Below are 17,954 nucleotides of genomic sequence, written 5' to 3'. Positions count from 1 at the left end.
GTATCTTGGTGCATTTAAACAAAACAGTTTTATAAAACATATTTATTAAAATAATATTTTTAGTCACTAAACTTATTTAGAAATTGAAAAATAATACAATTAAATTCAAGCAAAATATTGCAAAAAAATTACAACCTACAAAATTTCATCTACATTTTTTTTTGCTTCTCTTGATTTTTTTCCTCGTTTAAATTTGTATTTAATATTTTTTTTTATAATAAATTTGGGTGTACTAGTTTTTGGACCGTTATTGTAAGTTATTTTGTTAGATAAGCTCCAGATTTGGCTTCAGTACTGACTAATCTAATGTATATGTACAAATATAATATTGTATAGATTCCTATTACCAATATGAATTTAAAAGAGAGATTTGTGAGGGGTTTACTTATATATGCTGAGCACTGTATATTTGTTTTATGATCAGTAACAAATGGCGATTAATCGTCAACAATGCGCTGAATGTGTTAAGCATTTTCGTAGCATTTTATTTATATTTTTCTTCAGCAAGACATTTTATCTAATGTGCTTTAGATATTAATGTGAAACAAACGTCGGTGATATTTTTAACGTCACTTTTACCATCACTAAAAGAAAGGCGTTTTAACGTTAACAAAACACGGTATTAGTTGTAGTCTGTCGTTAGTTGGAGTGTGTCGCTGTCGAGCTCTCCGCGTCGCACACACAGATTCTGTTTCACAGGTAAAATGGCGTCGGGGGCCATTTCAGCGGAGACTAAGAAGATTACAGATTTACGTGTTGTGGACCTCAAATCAGAGCTCAAGCGAAGAAATTTGGATGTTAGCGGTGTGAAAAACACACTGGTCGCAAGATTGAAGCAGGTAATTTTATTTTAAAACAGTTTACCAAAAGTGCATCGAGAAAAACGTTCGCGAGCTATCTTTGTTGCTAATGAGCTAGCATAGCCGGTTTGTATCCACAAATATGATGGAAACCCGTTTTAAATGCGTTTAATAAGCACAAATGTATTGTTAGACGTTTGGCACAAGCCACTACAGGATTTCGGTGAATTATATAACTGCAGTTTCTAACGAGAATATGTAACGTTAACGATGAACGTTAATGAATCAGGCCAACTCTACACGCCACACGAGCTCATATTATTAACTTCGCTACTTGAAACCTTTTAACTTTTATTTACAGTTATTGTGCATTGTAATTTAGAAATGTTGAGTCAAATGTAACAATGTTATTGTAATCATTTATAACGTTATGTTAAAATACAAGTGCGAACTACGTGGATGCAAATCTGAACTGGTATTTAAAGGTTTATGAAAGTACATTGTTCAGAACTTTTATTTCACTGAAAGTTAGTCCTAAATGTAGTTTAATGTATTTAAACATGCTTTTCATTTGCATGTTATGTGTTTAACGGATGCACTTTTATTTCTGCAAAATATTTGCAGTGCGAGCTTAATTTGAGCTTTCATTGATAATAGATTGCTGTAATCTGGGATCATGTGTTATTGTGTGCAGGCCATAGAAGATGAAGGTGGTGATCCAGACAACATTGAGATCACCATGTCAGCTGACACACCCACTAGAAAACATGGCAAATCTAAAGGTAAATCTTCTTTCTCTGAACTGAATTCGTTCACGTTTGTTTTTTTTTTTTCGTAAACTGACCTTATATCTTTATTATGCATTGCCAGGAAAAAAGACAGAGCTGGACACTGATACCACCATGGAGGAGGAGTCCTTCTCAAAGGTATAGAGATGATTATTTTTGCAGCATGTTGGGATACTAATTTAACTAGAATTGTGTTAACTAGAATTCTTTAATGGGGACTTGTTAAGCCCTTTTGCAAGATGTAATCTTTCTGATTTGTCTATGTGTGTGAAGCACAAAATAACACACAAAAATGTTTTACCACTATTTGAAACTGGCCCTTTTAGGCTTTGATCCAAATTGGGTCGTTTGGTGACTGTATCTTTGAATTCAAACGAGAAACTAGGGGGGAACTAGGGCTGCACGATTCTGGCAAAAATGTGAACCATGATTTTTTTTTTGTTGTTGCTTAAAATCAAGATCATGATTCTGTAAAATAAAGGTTAGTATGATTAGCCTAGTATTATTGTTAATTCGCAAACATATGGTAAAACAACAATAAAATTAGGCCTGCGTGTAGGTATACTGTTGCTTAAAATGCTAAATTTTGTATAGTCATTATGGTGGACTTGAACAGACATTCAATATATCCTGTTTGTTAGTTCACAGCAAAATGATGACATCACAATACAACTATTCATAATTATAAATTGAATTATTATATTTAAGACATGTGCTTGTCATCTGTTATTGACGACATTATTAGACCATTATATTTCCATTATATATAGGCTAGGGTTGTTATACTGACACAGTAAATATTTATTTTCATGCACAACACTCTGTGTTCGCTATGAAAGAAAAAACATATCAAATGTTTGTCGTAATCATAACTCTAAGATGTGATATGATCATTTAAATGATGTGCACACAGGTTTCACTTTCACTTCCTAGGGCGGCTCATGGCTGCTGTCACTGTGAGAAATAAACACATACATGCAAATCAAACCTCCCGCACGGCCCTCAAATGATCGCTCTGTGCAACAAACTGAATGTTTTTTACAACTTCATTACCTGTTATTCACAGCATATCCAGGTTGAGTTCACTAAAGTAGGAGTCATTTGCGTGCACATGCACGTTCTCGGAAGTAAACAAACAGTGCGTTAGCTCACGTGTGATTTCGCGGCTGAGAATACATCATTACGTGAAGAGAGAAATGACATATTGGGTGAATTACACCTTATAAATACAGTATGTGACACTTAACGCCATTTGAAGGTGTCAATGTTGCTGTGAAGACTTCTGCGGCCGCCTTTTCTTCTCTACTGACCTTGAAAATATAATTGGATGAATTAGGATCGTGTGTAGGGTCAAATCGAGATTGTGATCTTTTTTCGATTAATCGTGCAGCCCTAGGGGGAACTATGACGTCACCTTGTAGGTTAATCGGCTGATAGCATAAAACTGGTTACCTCAATTAAAATCTCTATATAGGATTTTCCCATAGGCTTTTTGGAGATTGCAAATAATAAGCTCTGTGTTCAAACACTGTTCATTACACTTACACGTTTTGTCCAGCCGTATAATCCTCACACGAAAATACAACTTTTAGCACTTTTGGTTTTTAAATGCAGGAATAAAAAAAAAAGCTAACATTAGGCTATAAACAGACTACAGTGTCTTTGGGGCGCTCGGCTGTGACGTCAGCTACAGACAACTTTATAAACTTATCTTTAGAAATATGGTCCATGACAAAGATTTACTCTCTCGGTTTATTATATTATAATGCATGCTATATATTATAAACAAATAAATATACAAAAACACATCTGTATAGACCTATGTGCCTTTTGGAGATTTTTGATGTGGAAATTACATTTTGTTTTGCTTTTACGGTTGTTTTAAATGTTTTAAAACTATGTATAAATGTGCCTACATAGTATTATCATAAGACATATTTAAATCAGTGTATTGCTCGCGTGCACACAGCCCGCTTACCTTAGTAACAGACGACTGAAATGAGGCATGAGGGACAAGTCTATATGCCTGCAAGTTCAATCATGGACACAAAACAACATTCAATATTCTTTTTGTTTTTCTACGAATTACAGCGAAAAGCAGCCCATACAGTCACATATGCTTTACGTTTTGAGGAGTGTAAATACTGCAGTTATGACAGAGTTAAATGTGTTCAGATGTAAATAAAAAAAAACGACAAAAAATCTATTGATCACATTAAAATGACAGTTAATATGTATGTATTTGTTGCACATTTATTTACACGTTTGCATTACTGAGAGCAGGAAAGAGACATGCTGCACAGGTAAGCAGTATCCCCTTAATATAGTTGAATTAAAATAAAGGATCAACAAATTAATCTGTCTTGACAGTCTTTACAAGTGAAGGCATTATATACACACAATATGAATATCCCAATTCGAAAAATACTACAAACTATAAAATACTATTCATGAAAGTACTTAAATCACAGACAAAACCAAATGTCTGGCGCAAGCGAGCTGCGTTCCAGACCAGTTTAGCTCGATGACGTATAATGTCCCAGACAGCTCTTATAGTGCCATTTAGCAACTTGATAGCAACTGTCTTTTTAAAGAAGCATAACCAATTATATGAAATCAAGAGTGTGATGTAACGGGTGTGTTTTATGTCGTAAAATAAAGCGTGAAAGTATGTTGAGTTTTTGTTAGCCATGAACCTTATTAAAGCGATTTAACCGAAATCCCATTCAAAATACCCATTGACTTTGGGACGAGGGAACTGGAACTGCTAAATTGCTAACTCGCTTCCGGGTTTTTGCATACAAATTGATGTCATAGTTCCTCCACTCTATAGCAGCAGATTCAAAACAGGATTAACATTATCTGTAAATTAAACTATCTCAGAAGAAGGCTACAGTGGTCATTTGTGCATCCTAAAATCACATTTATAATCCTTTTAGTCACTGACATTATCTTCAGCAGGTGAAAACTCTAGCGCCAGACTGCTGCTTCTCACTCAGGGCTTTTTATGCTAATGAAGGAGGGATTGTCACTAATAGATGGGGCTTTCCCCCTCTGATGACATGAACAAAGGGAGAATGTCGATCAAAGTGTTTCAGCAGACTGATTTCATCAAGTGGGATTATAAGAAATATAAGCGTCGTGTCGCAGCGCTTCCGGTGTGCGACCTGCTTAAGAGCGGGCTCGGCAATTGTAACTTAGTTGAGTTGAGATAGGACAGTCTCCCCAAAAGAGTTTTGCTTTGTTTAAACCCCAGGAAAGGCATTTTTGCACAATAGGTCCCCTTTAAACTAAAGCCCTGCTCACACTAAAAGATTTCAGCCATGATTTTGTCATCTGAGACAAATTTGGGAGATCCTAAAAGATTCCTGAAATCCTAGGCTCTGTGGTCTTTAATCGTTGGTTTGACATGTTCATAGACAGCTGCTTAATGCCCGTTGCAATCAGATTTTGCCTCCGATGAAGTTCTGGCAGTGTCAGAAGATTTCAGACACTTTCGTGCATGTTTGCTGCAAGGAATCTTACAGTGTGACATAGAAGCCATGTTCGTGCAGTCTGACATGCAACAATTGTTTAGGATTATAAAAAGATCATACAGTGTGAGCTGGCCTGAAGTCTGCATGTCCAATAATCATTTATCTGTTCAGTAACATTGCAAGAAATAATATCACAGCAGTTTTCAAAATTGACAAACCATTTTGTTTTGGCTTTTAGTCAATTTTTTTATTTAATAATTTTTTATTTCAGTTTTTAATCCTATTTTAATATTTTAAAATGTATATAAAAATACAGTGCTAGGCATATATAAGTACACCCCTCACAAATCTCACTTTTAAATTCATATTGGTAATAGGAAGCTATACAATATTATATTTGTTCATATACATTAGATTAGTCAGTACTGAAGCCAAATCTGGTGCTCATCTAACAAAATAACATACAATAACGGTCTAAACTAGTACACCCGAATTTATGTTATAGAAAAATATTAAATACAATTTTAAAGAAGAGGAAAAATCAAGAGAAGCAAAACAATGGAATTTTTTTTTTCAAATTTTGTAGGTTGAAATATTTTTGCAATGTTTTACTTGAATTTAATTGTATTATTTTTCAATTTCTAAATATGTTTGGTGACTAAAATATTATTTTAATAAATATATCTGTTTAATAAATCTGTTTTGTTTAAATGCACCAAAATACATTGAATATATTCACTGAGAAATCGATACAAATATGTATTTTTAAAATGGGGTGTACTCAATTATGCTGAGCACTGTATACTCCCACATATGGACTATCTGTTCATATGTGCGACATGCTGATGGGCCATAAACATGTTTTTCATCAGATATGCAAAAAAGAGAATGTGAGTTACTCATGCATCAGATAATTGGTATGCTGCATGTAAATCAGATTCTTTGAACAGCGGCGATTCAAAGCTCAGCACTCATGTACCACCTGCATTTTTACTTCAGCAACTCAGTTCGAGCGATGGCAGACAATATTCAGAAGCCTGACAGATTATTAGCAGTAATGGTTCTTTTTATTTTAAAATGACCTAAAATGTCAAGTATCACTTGTTCACATTTCTTCGGCTTATTCCATTTATTATGAAGAGTTGCAACAGTTTCTGGTGGAATTTTTTTTTCAGAAAATGTCTTCAAGCAGTAGTTTTTTTATTTCAGTAAGTATTGCTCAGATATTTAAATTATACATGATTAGATTCTTTCATTTATTTTAATATCACAAGTAATATAAATATACTCTTTTATTAGAAAAAACAGGTCCCATCTTTTAAAGTTGATTATATTTGCAGTACAATGAGTAAAAGTGCAAAAATAAAATAAATAAATAATTACATAAATGTTCAGTAATCAAAATCCTGATAAAGTCTTAAATGTATCATTTATATTTAGGTCATATTGCCAAGTATATCCTTTTTAGGGTTGCATTTCTGCCAGTGATATCTGTAATTTTGTATGATCATAAATGGTAACACTTTTAATTTTTAACATGATAATGATTGCAAACACACTGCTAATGCAGTGAAATTATATTTTAAGGGAGACAAACAGTCTCAGCGTCTTCACAGACTCCAGACCTGATTATTATAGAGACTTTTTAGAAGATTTTAGAGGTATGGGATCACCTAAACAGAAAAAAAGAAGGCTATGACGACCTAAGAGGGGGCTCAGCCATTGTAACTTAATTGTGTTGAGACAGGACAGTCTCCCCAAAAGAGTTTAGCTATGCCAAAATGAGGTCACATTAAACAGACCTTTGCTTGAAGTAATTTTGTTTTAAAAATATATAAATTTTTACATTTATGTCAGTGTTTTGTACATATTTTCTGCATATATTTCTGTCTGTAGAAAATGTACAAACACGCACATTCCAATTGTCCAATTATTATTTTTTACAATATTTGATATAATTTTCTTGTAGTTTAAAATAGTTTTCTTTCTCATTTTCAGGAGACTGAGGAAGAGGAATCTGAAAAAGGTATGTTTGGTCACTTATTAGGGTGGAGATTTTGTTTTTCAGGTTACAGAAGTTTGGACTTCTCTTGCTTTCTTTTTCTTTTGCTGGTTTTCTATTTAAAATAAAAAAACATCTCTTGCTGCAATTCATGGACATTAAAATGTCCCATCTGGAATGTGCTGCTCCTGGAATGGAATGAACTGGAATGTCCTCCTACTCTTCTCATCTAATTCGTTAAAGAGCACATCTTGCCACTGAATTTCATCACCAAGAAGAAAGCCTTTCACCCCACTGATTTCAACAAGTATCCTCTCTTCAGAACACCATCAAAGTTTCACCAAGTCGCCTCTTTTTCTGTTGAGACTGGACTGTCTTTGAAAATGGACACGGCAACAGGCTGCATGCCTTTGATGACTGGTCAGACCATGACATGACATATAAACCTTGTTCACCAAAGTCTTATCACTTCTTTCCAACTACAGTGTACCCAACATGGCATAGATGGACATTAGCGTCACTGCTTGTGCTTTGAACTCATTCAAGACTGGATGCAGCTTAGTGGACATCCATTTTTAGCTGTTACTGGACAGAGTGCTGTGAACAAGACTGAACTTCTCCAGTGGATCAGAGAGGATATGGTACTCATGTTTCAATTTGCCTCATCAGCTGTAAACTGAGATGGACAGTCAGCGTAAGTGTTTGAAAGAAGACCCTCGATGTCACCACAAGAAACTGAGTGACATCTGCCAGGAGAACTTTTATAATGGCACGAATATGCAGTTTCACTCAGACTGAATGCATGTCTATGAAGCAAAGTGTGTCAGTGTCACCCAGTTTTGGAACTTTCACAATGGACCAAGATGTTCATCGTAGCGAGAAGATTGTCCAGCCTCTACGTTGTTCTCCAAAGGAATGTGTTTTTATGTGTACCTGTGGTTTCCTCACCCACGATGACCCCTAATACTAAACTTGCTCTGTGTTGTACTTTCCAGGTCACGTAGCACAAATATGTGAATGTTAAACAATGTGTTTTTGCCATGTTTTATGCTTGTTAAATCCCTCAGATGTAACTGATACTGATGATGCTACTCGTGACAATTCTAAAACCTTCTCCTGCGAAGACGGCCTTGCAGAGCCCGAGGTTGAGGCAGGAGTGGAGCCTGATCTTGAGGCTGAGGCAGAAGTGGAGCCTGATCCTGATGCAGATATTGAGGCAGAGAGAGAAGCTGATCCTGAAGCCCCAGCGCTGGAGGCCATGGAGAGTGAGCCTGCTCCTGAACCCCTGAAAGAAGTTGAGGATGACAATATATCTGTCACCATCCAGGCTGAAGATGCCATCACACTGGATGTGGATGGCGACGACCTCCTGGAAACAGGTAAACATGTGAAACTTCCAGATTCTGAAGCAGACAAGTGCTGCGAAGAGCCTGAGGCTGCTGCTGAGATGGGGCATGAGACAGACTCTCTGGCTGAAGTGATAGATGGCCACAAGGATGGTAAGAGAGATGACGGGCTGAAGTCTGACGCCGCCAAGAAGGACAGCAGAGAGGCCTCGAAGAAAGGAGAAACGGGAGACAAGGAAAAGGATTCTGGGAAGAAAGGCCCCTCTTCAACTGGGGCGACAGGTCAAGCAAAGAGGTTTGTCTTTCTATGTCAGTTCTTTAAGATACTACTACCAAGTTCCAGCTCACTAAGAACACAGCATTGTGGGTAGCCGCAAGAATTTTTCATAACAAGTTGTTCAGTGTACCTAATCCCTGCCTTTGGTTTGCTCTTTTGGTTTGGTTTGCCATTTTTTCAAGTTTGGTAATTGGAGTTAAACGAGGAGATGAAAACACGTCTGTTACGCACACATTTCCAGCACTTGCTTTTCCAGTCCCTACTTATGGGTTAAAAAGAGCAGTAGTTCCAGTGATGTCAGAGGGGTTTGTCAGTCCAGTGAAGTGATTCTCTCTGAAGTTGAACACCCTCCTGAGGATGTCATTGGTCAAGGGAATAAATTGGCAGAAAACTTGACCCACCTTGCTCCTGTGGAAAAGCAAGAAAAGAAGCCATGTTGGAGTTTTTGTCCGAATGCAAGCCTTGCCTATGGGGATTTGTTATTTTGTTTGTTCTTTTCCTTTTTCTGTAATGCACCAAACATTTGTATAACCTTTGTTTGTTTGAAGCTGTACCTCGGTGCCCAAAGCCTTCTATCATGCGCTTGTACTCATTAAAGTATTTCTCTCTTCTTGTCGCTCTTGTAATATTCACATTTTAGCTCTTCAAAAGACAGAGATGGAAAGGCTGCGAAAGATGAAAAAGGTATGCATTTTTTAATTAAATAGATTCACACTGTAGAATATTCAACTATGAATTTAAGTTTGTACACAGTAGTACAATTGTACAGTTCTTAAGCAACACAATAAACTTTTAAGCTTAGGTAAGCAGTAGTGCAGTGTTTTCTAAAGCTCTTCGTCTGTCTACAGGAAGTGGCAGCAGCAGTACAAGCTCTACTCGCAATCTGTGGGTGAGCGGCCTGTCGTCCAACACCAAAGCAGCTGATCTCAAGAACCTCTTTGGCAAATATGGAAAGGTAAATTTGTTTGGATGTGATGCCTCTTATAATTAATACGTGACTTTGTACGTATTATACGTGAGGTTGTAATTGTGACTTAAAATGTACATCTATAACAAACAGGAATTGGACAACGAAACTAAAATACTGGCCAATTTAGTGTTTGAGGTTTCATGGCTATATTTGACCAGCTTAGTGGCCAATCTTAATTGTTAGCGCATTCCAGTGTGAAGGAGTAAATAGTAGAGTAATAGCACAGTTTTGCTTGAAATATTGCAGTGCGCAACATTATGGGTGACATAGCTCAAAAGAGAAGTAATTGTTGCTGCGCATCTCGCTGGTGCATCTGTGACCAAGACAGCAAGTCTTTTTGATGTATCAAGAGCCACGATATCCAGAGTAATGTCAGCAATAAGGATGAACCACATCCAACAGGAGTAACTGTAGACACAAGCGGAAGCTGTCTGAAAGAGATGTCTGGGTGCTAACCTGGATTGTATCCAAAAAACAAAACTACAGCTGCCCAACTCACTGCCTAATTAAATGTGCACCTCAACTCTCCTGTTTCCGACAAAACTGTTTGTCGGAAGCTCCAGAGGGTCAGTATACATGGCGGGGCTGCTCTAGCCAAACCTTTGGTCACTTGTGGCAATCCCAAATGTCGGTTTCAATGGTGCCAGTAGTGACAATATTTGCCTGTGGACAATGTGAAACATTTATTTATTGATTGAAACCTGTATTGAAGGAGTCCACCTTTACTGTCTTTCCCACATTCGGGACAGTTACATTGTGAAGAAAGCCCCAAAGAAGCACTCAGACAGCTGCATGCCCAGAGTGAAGTACAGGGATGGATCAGTTTTAGTTTGGCTGCAATATCATGACGTTCCCTAGACCCAATACTTGTGCTAGATGCTAGATGGGAGCGTCATTTCCAAGGACTACCAAACTATTTGGAGGGTCATGTGCACCCTATGGTTCAAAAATTTTATCCAGAAGGTGCTGTCTTGTTCTGGATGATGTAATGCGCCATAACACACAGCAAGACTGGTGACAAGAGTAGTTTGATGAATATGAAAGTTAAGCTGAACATCTTCCATGGCCTGCACAGTCACCAAATACAAATATTATTCAGCGACTTAGGGGTGTTTTGGAGGAGCGAGTCAGGAAACGTTTTCCTAAACCATCATCACGTAGTGACCTGGCCAATATTCTGAAGAATGACTCAAAATCCCTCTGGCCACTGTGCAGAACTTGTGTCAGTCATTTCCTAGACAACTTGATAATGTATTGGCCACAAAATGAGGCCCTATACCATACTAATGAATTATTGTGTTATAAAACCAGGCGTTTGTTTTATTGTCCAACCCCTGTATGTATGTGTACATATATATGCGCAAGTAAATTTAACATTTATTTTTTAAAATAGGTTTTTAGTGCCAAAGTGGTCACCAATGCTCGTAGCCCAGGAGCTAAATGTTATGGATTAGTTACCATGTCGTCCAGTGCAGAAGTGGCCAGGTGCATCTCTCACTTGGACCGCACAGAACTCCATGGACAACAGATATCTGTGGACAGGGTAAGAGCTTCACCTTTGTGCTGGAAGTGTGTTAACTCTGGGTATTTAAGGACTTTCTATGGGGGTGATACTAAATGATTCTTTCATACTTGATCTCTGATCTTGAGGTATCATCCTCACAGGTGAAAACTGACCCATTTAAGAAGGACTTTTTAAAAAAAGAGGGAGAAGACAAGGCAGCTTCCAGTAAAATTTCTGGAGAAAAGCGCACTCCGGTTGGAGCAAAACCTTCCAGCAAGTAAGCGTTTATCAAGTTTTAACCATAAGGTTGTTTTGTAGCATTTGTTATACTACTTTATTTTCAATAGGACTCCAGTTTCATCTAAGAAAGAGGAAAAGAAGTCAGACAAACCCTTCGAGAAGGACAGCAAAGACGTCAAAAAACAGGACTCCAAAAGCAACAAATCCGATGCACCTTCCAATTCTGGACCCGAGGCAGCAAAGAAAGATGACAAGAAACATGGACGTATGTTACTGTTTGATTGTATTAATCTTAGTGATGCATTAAAGTGAATTTGGGACTGAAGCCAAAAGTAGTGGATGCACTTGGCAGAAGAACACTAGACAAACAACCAGAGAAAAGTCACTGTTTCGATTGATTTGTCTTCAAAACTGGTCATTTTTAGTAGCCATAGTTTTGCTGCATCTTTCATTTAACTTTTGAAGAAATTTAAAAACATGAGACCAACTTATAGTTGTGTTTTTATCATATGTATCCTTTCCTTCTAATACACAGGAAAGAGTCCAGGCAATACAGTGCTCAACCAACCTAAAGGAGAGCAAATCTTCAATAAATCTCGTCCTCCTTTTAGAAGGGGTGGGAGATTTGAGAAGGTACAATAGACTTACTTAGAAAGTAATTCATTTTATTTAGAATATTACTTTTGAAGGCCAAATTAACTGATTGTCTATTACTTCACAGCCTGGTCCACCCAACATGATGAACAGACGGCCCAGATGGTTCGGACCACCTGATGAGGTTAGTTAACACATTATTGTAAGGAGACTACTCTCTCGATTATTAAGCATAAGGTTTTTAATTTATTTGCTTTTGTAAAAACTTACAGATGGAGATGATGAAGAAAGGGCGTCCCATGCCTAACAAAGGTGGCAATATTGAAATCCTGCCATTTGAGAAGATTAAGGAACAGCGAATGCGTGAGCGCATGATCAGGATGGAACGTGCTCGCAGGGCTGTGGAACTGCGCAGGTGGACATGTTTTCATTCATGTACAAAATCTCAAAGTGCTTGGTTTGCAGTCTATAATGCTGTTTTTGTCTGACCTTCAGACGACGTGAAGTAGCAGAGCGGGAGCGCAGAGAGAGAGAGCGTATCCGTGTTATGCGCGAGCGAGAAGAAAGGGAGAACCTAATGAGAGAGCGCCAAAGACTAGAGGTGGAAAGACAAAAACTAGAACGTGAGCGCATGGAGAGAGAGAGACTGGAACGGGAGAGGATCCGAATAGAGCAGGTGCGACCACGATATACCTGCTCATGGAAATTCAGAGTTGACATGTCTTGTGTGTTTGTTGATGTGCTGAAATTTTGTGTATTTGAAGGAGCGACGCAAAGAAGCAGAGCGCTTAGCTCGTGAACGCGAGGAACTAAGACGACAACAAGAACAGTTGCGTTATGAGCAGGAGAAACGAAACAACTTAAAGAGGGGACGTGATGTAGACCAGAGGTGTGTGAACTATTTAATTGTACAGTTATTATTAAGGTGTTACTTGTCTCTTTAAAGTTTTTCTTTTGTTTATGTACAGGAGGGACGATCCATACTGGAATAGTGGTAAAAAGATGGCGACTGAGCCAGAGGGCCGGATCAGTCAAGGTGGAGACTACAACAGCAGGCAACAAAACCGTTTTAATGATTTCAACCACAGAGACCGCAACCGGTACCCACAGTCCTCTGCTGTGCAGTCCAACAACTTTGATAGGTAAACTTTGATTTGTGGATTCGCAAATATTATAAATGTATTCAAGGATCTTGCCACCACTGATTGATGGTTTAGTTTTAATTCATCCATGACAGGCCTAAACCAGCTAAAATATCAGCACAAAAAAGTTCTTGTTAGAAAATAATAATAATAAAAAAATATTGTGTTATCTTAGTGCTAACTTGCCAAATCTCCAAGTTAGCAAGGTTGTTTAAATTAAACAAATGTAGCATATTTAATTAGATTTTTTGTTTTTGCAGACGCAACCGCTTTGTTAATGAAGCTGATTCAAAGAAGAATCGACCCGCACCACGTCGGGAAGGCTCTGGCTTTGAACGCTATCCTAAAGACTTTGAAACTGTACGGAGAGCAGAACCACCACCTCCACCTCGTGCAGAGCTCCGAGACAGTGATCGACGAGAGATTCGAGATCGTGATGAGCGCAGACCGGTGTCCATGCCTGATCGGGCATCTGGAGGCAGAGCACCACCTCCTGCCATTGCTCACTCCCGCACCCCCAGAGACGGCAGCCATGCTGGCTGGAAGAATGATGGAGGAATGAATACAAAGCAAGATGTCAGGTATTGTAGATCTTCTGAATGTGCTACCTTTTTTTCTAGGGGTTGGGAATAAAAATGTTTATCTTATTTGGTACTGATGTTTAAAAATCTAAATTATTTATGACCTAAAACACAATACAAAAAAGTAAATCCTCTGCTTTTTGGCCTGAAAACTTTTATTTTAATTTTCCATTGTCTGTGTAACGTTGCATACATGCTCATTGGAATTCTTTATCTCATTCAATGCTAATTTTCTTTGTTTTTGTGTGTCTGTGTAAATATTACAGCCCTCAGTATTAAGTTTAATATAAAAAAGGTATTTACTTAATATAATGTATCTTTTTTTTATGGCATAGGCCTTAAATTACATTTATAATAATCTGAGAGAACAATACTTGCAATAGCAGGTACATTCTTTTTTTTTTTTTTGATATTCTGCCGCTTACAGTGTGTGTGTGTTTGGTATATATTTGTATCAACAAAGAATACTACCACAAACTGAGAATTAAACCCTGTCTTTGATTTGAGTAGCTGGTAACCAGTGCTTTGCTGCTGACTGTATTTACAGACCAGTTCAGATGCGTCAAGAACGTCCAGGCCGAGAGGGTCCTGGACCTGCCATGAGAGGGGTGTCCTCAGCCAGCCGTGGCAGAAGCAGCTTCAACAGCCGAGATGGCAGAGCTGTGGTTATGGGGGAGCAGGTAATGGACACAACATGCCTCTGATGCACTTTTTTTTTGCCGTTTTGCAAATCTAATGCCACATGCCTCTTTGTTACCACAGCCTCACTTCAGCAGTGGCAGGCAGGTGGTGGTAGAGAGACATGGACGTGATCAGGGCCCAAGGAAAGAATGGCACGGGGCTGGTGGCTCACAGAGTGGAGGATTCACAGATAACCGCAGGATGGGAGACAGTCGGCCTGGCATGATGGCTGCTCATTCCAGGTTTGTTTTGACCTAGTGCACACTCCATTGTTTGCAACCAGCCATCCTGACATTCAGTCAGTGACCAGTGGCATTTAAACGGTCCTCACAAGTTGCAAACTATTTTTTTTACTGTAAACTTTACAATTTTTTCAATGCTTTGACTTATGTATGTCACAATGTCCACAAATAACCCCTATCTCTGCTCTATGTGTTTATGTGCGGAGACTTTTATTGTGATTATGGCCACCTGGGCACCTCTGGTTAACTGTCATACCGTTATAAACTCCTGCTGCAGTGTTGTCTCTCTGGGCTGCTGTTCAGTGCAGCAAGCAGCGGAGTAGAAGTGCATTTAGTTGGCCTTACTCTAGCCGATGTGTCAGTAAATGAATACAGCAATACACAATATCACTGTGTACTTGTCGCTTACTGTAAACCACTGCATGTATTGCCTTTTAGTGTAGCTGTTGATTTTATCAGATGAAACTGTTTTAAATCATTATTTAAGAATTAAAGCGAGAGTGACTCCTGGTTAACGTAGTTTTATTGGTTTTTGTTTAGTCACTATACAATACTTTTTATATTTATTAAGCTGTTAAATGGAATATGATTCATGATTTTATGCAATTACCATTTTGATTACTAGAAATGTAATCCCATTAAGATGCTCAGTAAATAAAATTGAGCCTGTTATTTTTATATGACATGAATAGTATTTAGAATATAATAGAATAGTACATTACAAATCATGAAAAAAAAAAATATTTTAAGTGTTTATATTTGGAAAAGCTGTGCTTTCTGGATAAATTATTGCAAAAATATGTCTATATATAAAATGCTTATGTATGTGATGTATTGTGTTTATAGTATTTGTCAGGCACATGAATGGGTTCTTTTGACTAGTACTGTACTATAATATGCATATAAAGAATAACAGCCAATATTTCAATATAAGGTTTTTTACTCCCTTATATTGGTATTGGCCCCAAAAAACATGTCGGTCGGGCTCTAGTCAGAAGTTGTAAATATCAAAATATTGAATCATAAAATGCACCTTTACTAGGACTCTTTTGTTAGGTACCACCACATGCCGAGAAGCAAGAATACGATCTGTTTTATGTCCTCCAATGTTGTTTGAGGGGGTAGTTCATTCACAGAGTGTCTAAAAATGCATAGAGCGAGTCATGCTGCTTTCTCTCTATTTGCATGTGCTTATTAAATGTTTATACCACCAAAACAAAAGCTCTGTGGTTCAACACTGGAAAACAGACACATCCAGAAATAGTTTTTGTTATTCAGTAATATTATAGTTTTATTTCATTAATTCAAATTTTTTTAATTGATATAAAGCAATTGCAGTTACACGTTTATCCAGTTTAAGCTTTTTATTTAGTATTAATATTGAAAATACAGTTTCAGTGTAGTTATCAGCCAATGGTAGTAAAATGTTCGTTAGAGGCCCTGTTTTTGTGAACTGCAGCTTTGGTTAAAAAAAAAAAAACAAGGTGTATTGAAATTAACACTATAATTCAAGTCTCTGATGTTGGCTTTGTATACATATTGATTTGACTAATGTGTGTTTCTACAGTCATTCCTCCACTGGTATAAACAGAATTGTGCAGATCACTAATGTTCCGATGACCGGCAGCAGCGGAGGATTCAAGCCCTTTAAAGGAAGGTTCTAGCATCTTTGCAGCAGGAAAATATAAATATTTTTTTTATTGTTTTTTTTAATTTTGATCTTCTGATGTTTTTAATCGGCTAAAAGTATATATAGCCAGAAGGTTATTGTAAAGATTGGGTTTGGTTGGCTCTTATGTGTAAAAGGCTTTACATGTAGGTTTTTTGTTTCCCGAACTGTTCTCTGGTGAACTGTAAACAACCTTTGTGCACAAACATGTTCTCCTGACACAATGTAGGTGCAGCTGTACAGCTTATTTCTTAACCAGTGTTTGTTTAGATAACCTTGACGCGTTGTTCCAGATACTCTCATATGCTTTGGTCGATCTACTGTGTGTAGCACTGAACACATCTGTAATTCCAGTAACATTTCAATATGTGACCCCCTTTTTGATGACAGTGACTATTCTACAAGTTGATATTAAATTATGTGGATTATGACTGTGTATAGTTTGCTTCTGTCTGAGACTTTGGAAGGAGAAACTTCAGGACTGTGAATGACAATCAGAAGAATCACACAGACTCACTGACCAGATTTCTTTTAATCAGACGTATTGTCTCTCGTCTAAGGCATTTGTTACAAAAACTGTCCATCTACTCTTTGACACTGGTGGGCTACATCAATCTTTTTGGTCATTAATGAACCTTACACACAATGGAAGGTTGACCCTTATAATATCCAGATTTTTTTGTCTTTTTTCTTTTTGCTAAGTTAAAATGTTTGTGTAAATATACACGTATAAAGGATATAAAATAGAAATTGTAATGGGACTGTTTCTTAAAATGAGATAGGAGTACATGTATTTATCTCTTAAACATGCATCACAATTGCATTTCCATCATTTACTCCCCCAGTAAAATCAATGCACCAAGAGAAACCTTTTCAGTTGCCATCATGGGCAGAAAGCATATAATGTGTGGCGTTTTAATAGCAAGAAAATGATTAACTTCCGCTGTCATTAGTTGGAATCATCCTGGGTAGCCCTATCTTTATTTGCTGCTTGCATTCCCACATCCTTTGATGGCACGAAGATGTGAAACGTCAAATTATATTCATGAGAAGTCTTGCAAACATTTCCAGCTAAATGGCAGCATTTAACTCAAAACACTAGAACGTTGTTTCATTTCTTTTTGCAGCTTTATAAAGTTAAGCTTTATTGCGAAACATTGTATTTATTGGGTGTTACAAATCAGGTTCAAATGTAACCAGACAAACTGGTGATTCATTTATTTTTATAAAAAGAGGTATATTCTCATCTAGTGCATTCAATGTAACAGTGCTTAAATAACTCAACAGAGCTTCAATGGGTGCTGCACACCAATGGCCAACCAAGCAAACTAGGTCTTAGAATATGTACTTACATTATTTGGGGGGGGGGGGGGGGATAGCTTTAGTTATATGTACTAAATGTGTTTAAAAATGGGACTCTTGTTCTCCAATTATGAGACTTGCACTCACAAACTCCCTATTCCATACATCACTTCTTTAGATATCTCAGTATTTATCCCACTAACATGTATATATATCTCTGACATGTAACACATCTGCAATTAACAGGATCGTTTTAGATGCAAATGGTTTAAACCAAACCACATATACAGAAGAATGAAATGATTGGCAACCAATACAAACATAAGCTAATGCACAGTGG

At 37.4% G+C, this 17,954-nt stretch overlaps 1 protein-coding gene across 1 annotated transcript; it reads left to right on the top strand.

The window, feature by feature from the left end:
- The first annotated feature begins 665 nt into the window (after window positions 1–665).
- On the top strand, window positions 666–16,743 carry sltm (SAFB-like, transcription modulator). Its single transcript, XM_056461556.1, has 20 exons — window positions 666–839; window positions 1,495–1,582; window positions 1,671–1,726; window positions 7,063–7,090; window positions 8,134–8,707; window positions 9,330–9,373; window positions 9,538–9,644; window positions 11,053–11,202; window positions 11,325–11,440; window positions 11,511–11,668; window positions 11,939–12,036; window positions 12,125–12,181; window positions 12,270–12,412; window positions 12,493–12,673; window positions 12,762–12,886; window positions 12,966–13,139; window positions 13,400–13,720; window positions 14,268–14,400; window positions 14,483–14,643; window positions 16,211–16,743. Exons 1-20 carry the CDS (start codon window positions 705–707, stop codon window positions 16,305–16,307), a joined length of 2,946 nt encoding a protein of 981 aa, XP_056317531.1. The 5' UTR covers window positions 666–704; the 3' UTR covers window positions 16,308–16,743.
- The last annotated feature ends 1,211 nt before the right edge of the window (window positions 16,744–17,954 follow it).

The sequence above is a fragment of the Danio aesculapii genome, chromosome 7 (assembly GCF_903798145.1).
Source record: "Danio aesculapii chromosome 7, fDanAes4.1, whole genome shotgun sequence".
In the NCBI taxonomy this organism is placed as follows: Eukaryota; Metazoa; Chordata; class Actinopteri; order Cypriniformes; family Danionidae; genus Danio; species Danio aesculapii.
This window is presented reverse-complemented; position numbering and strand designations above follow the sequence as displayed.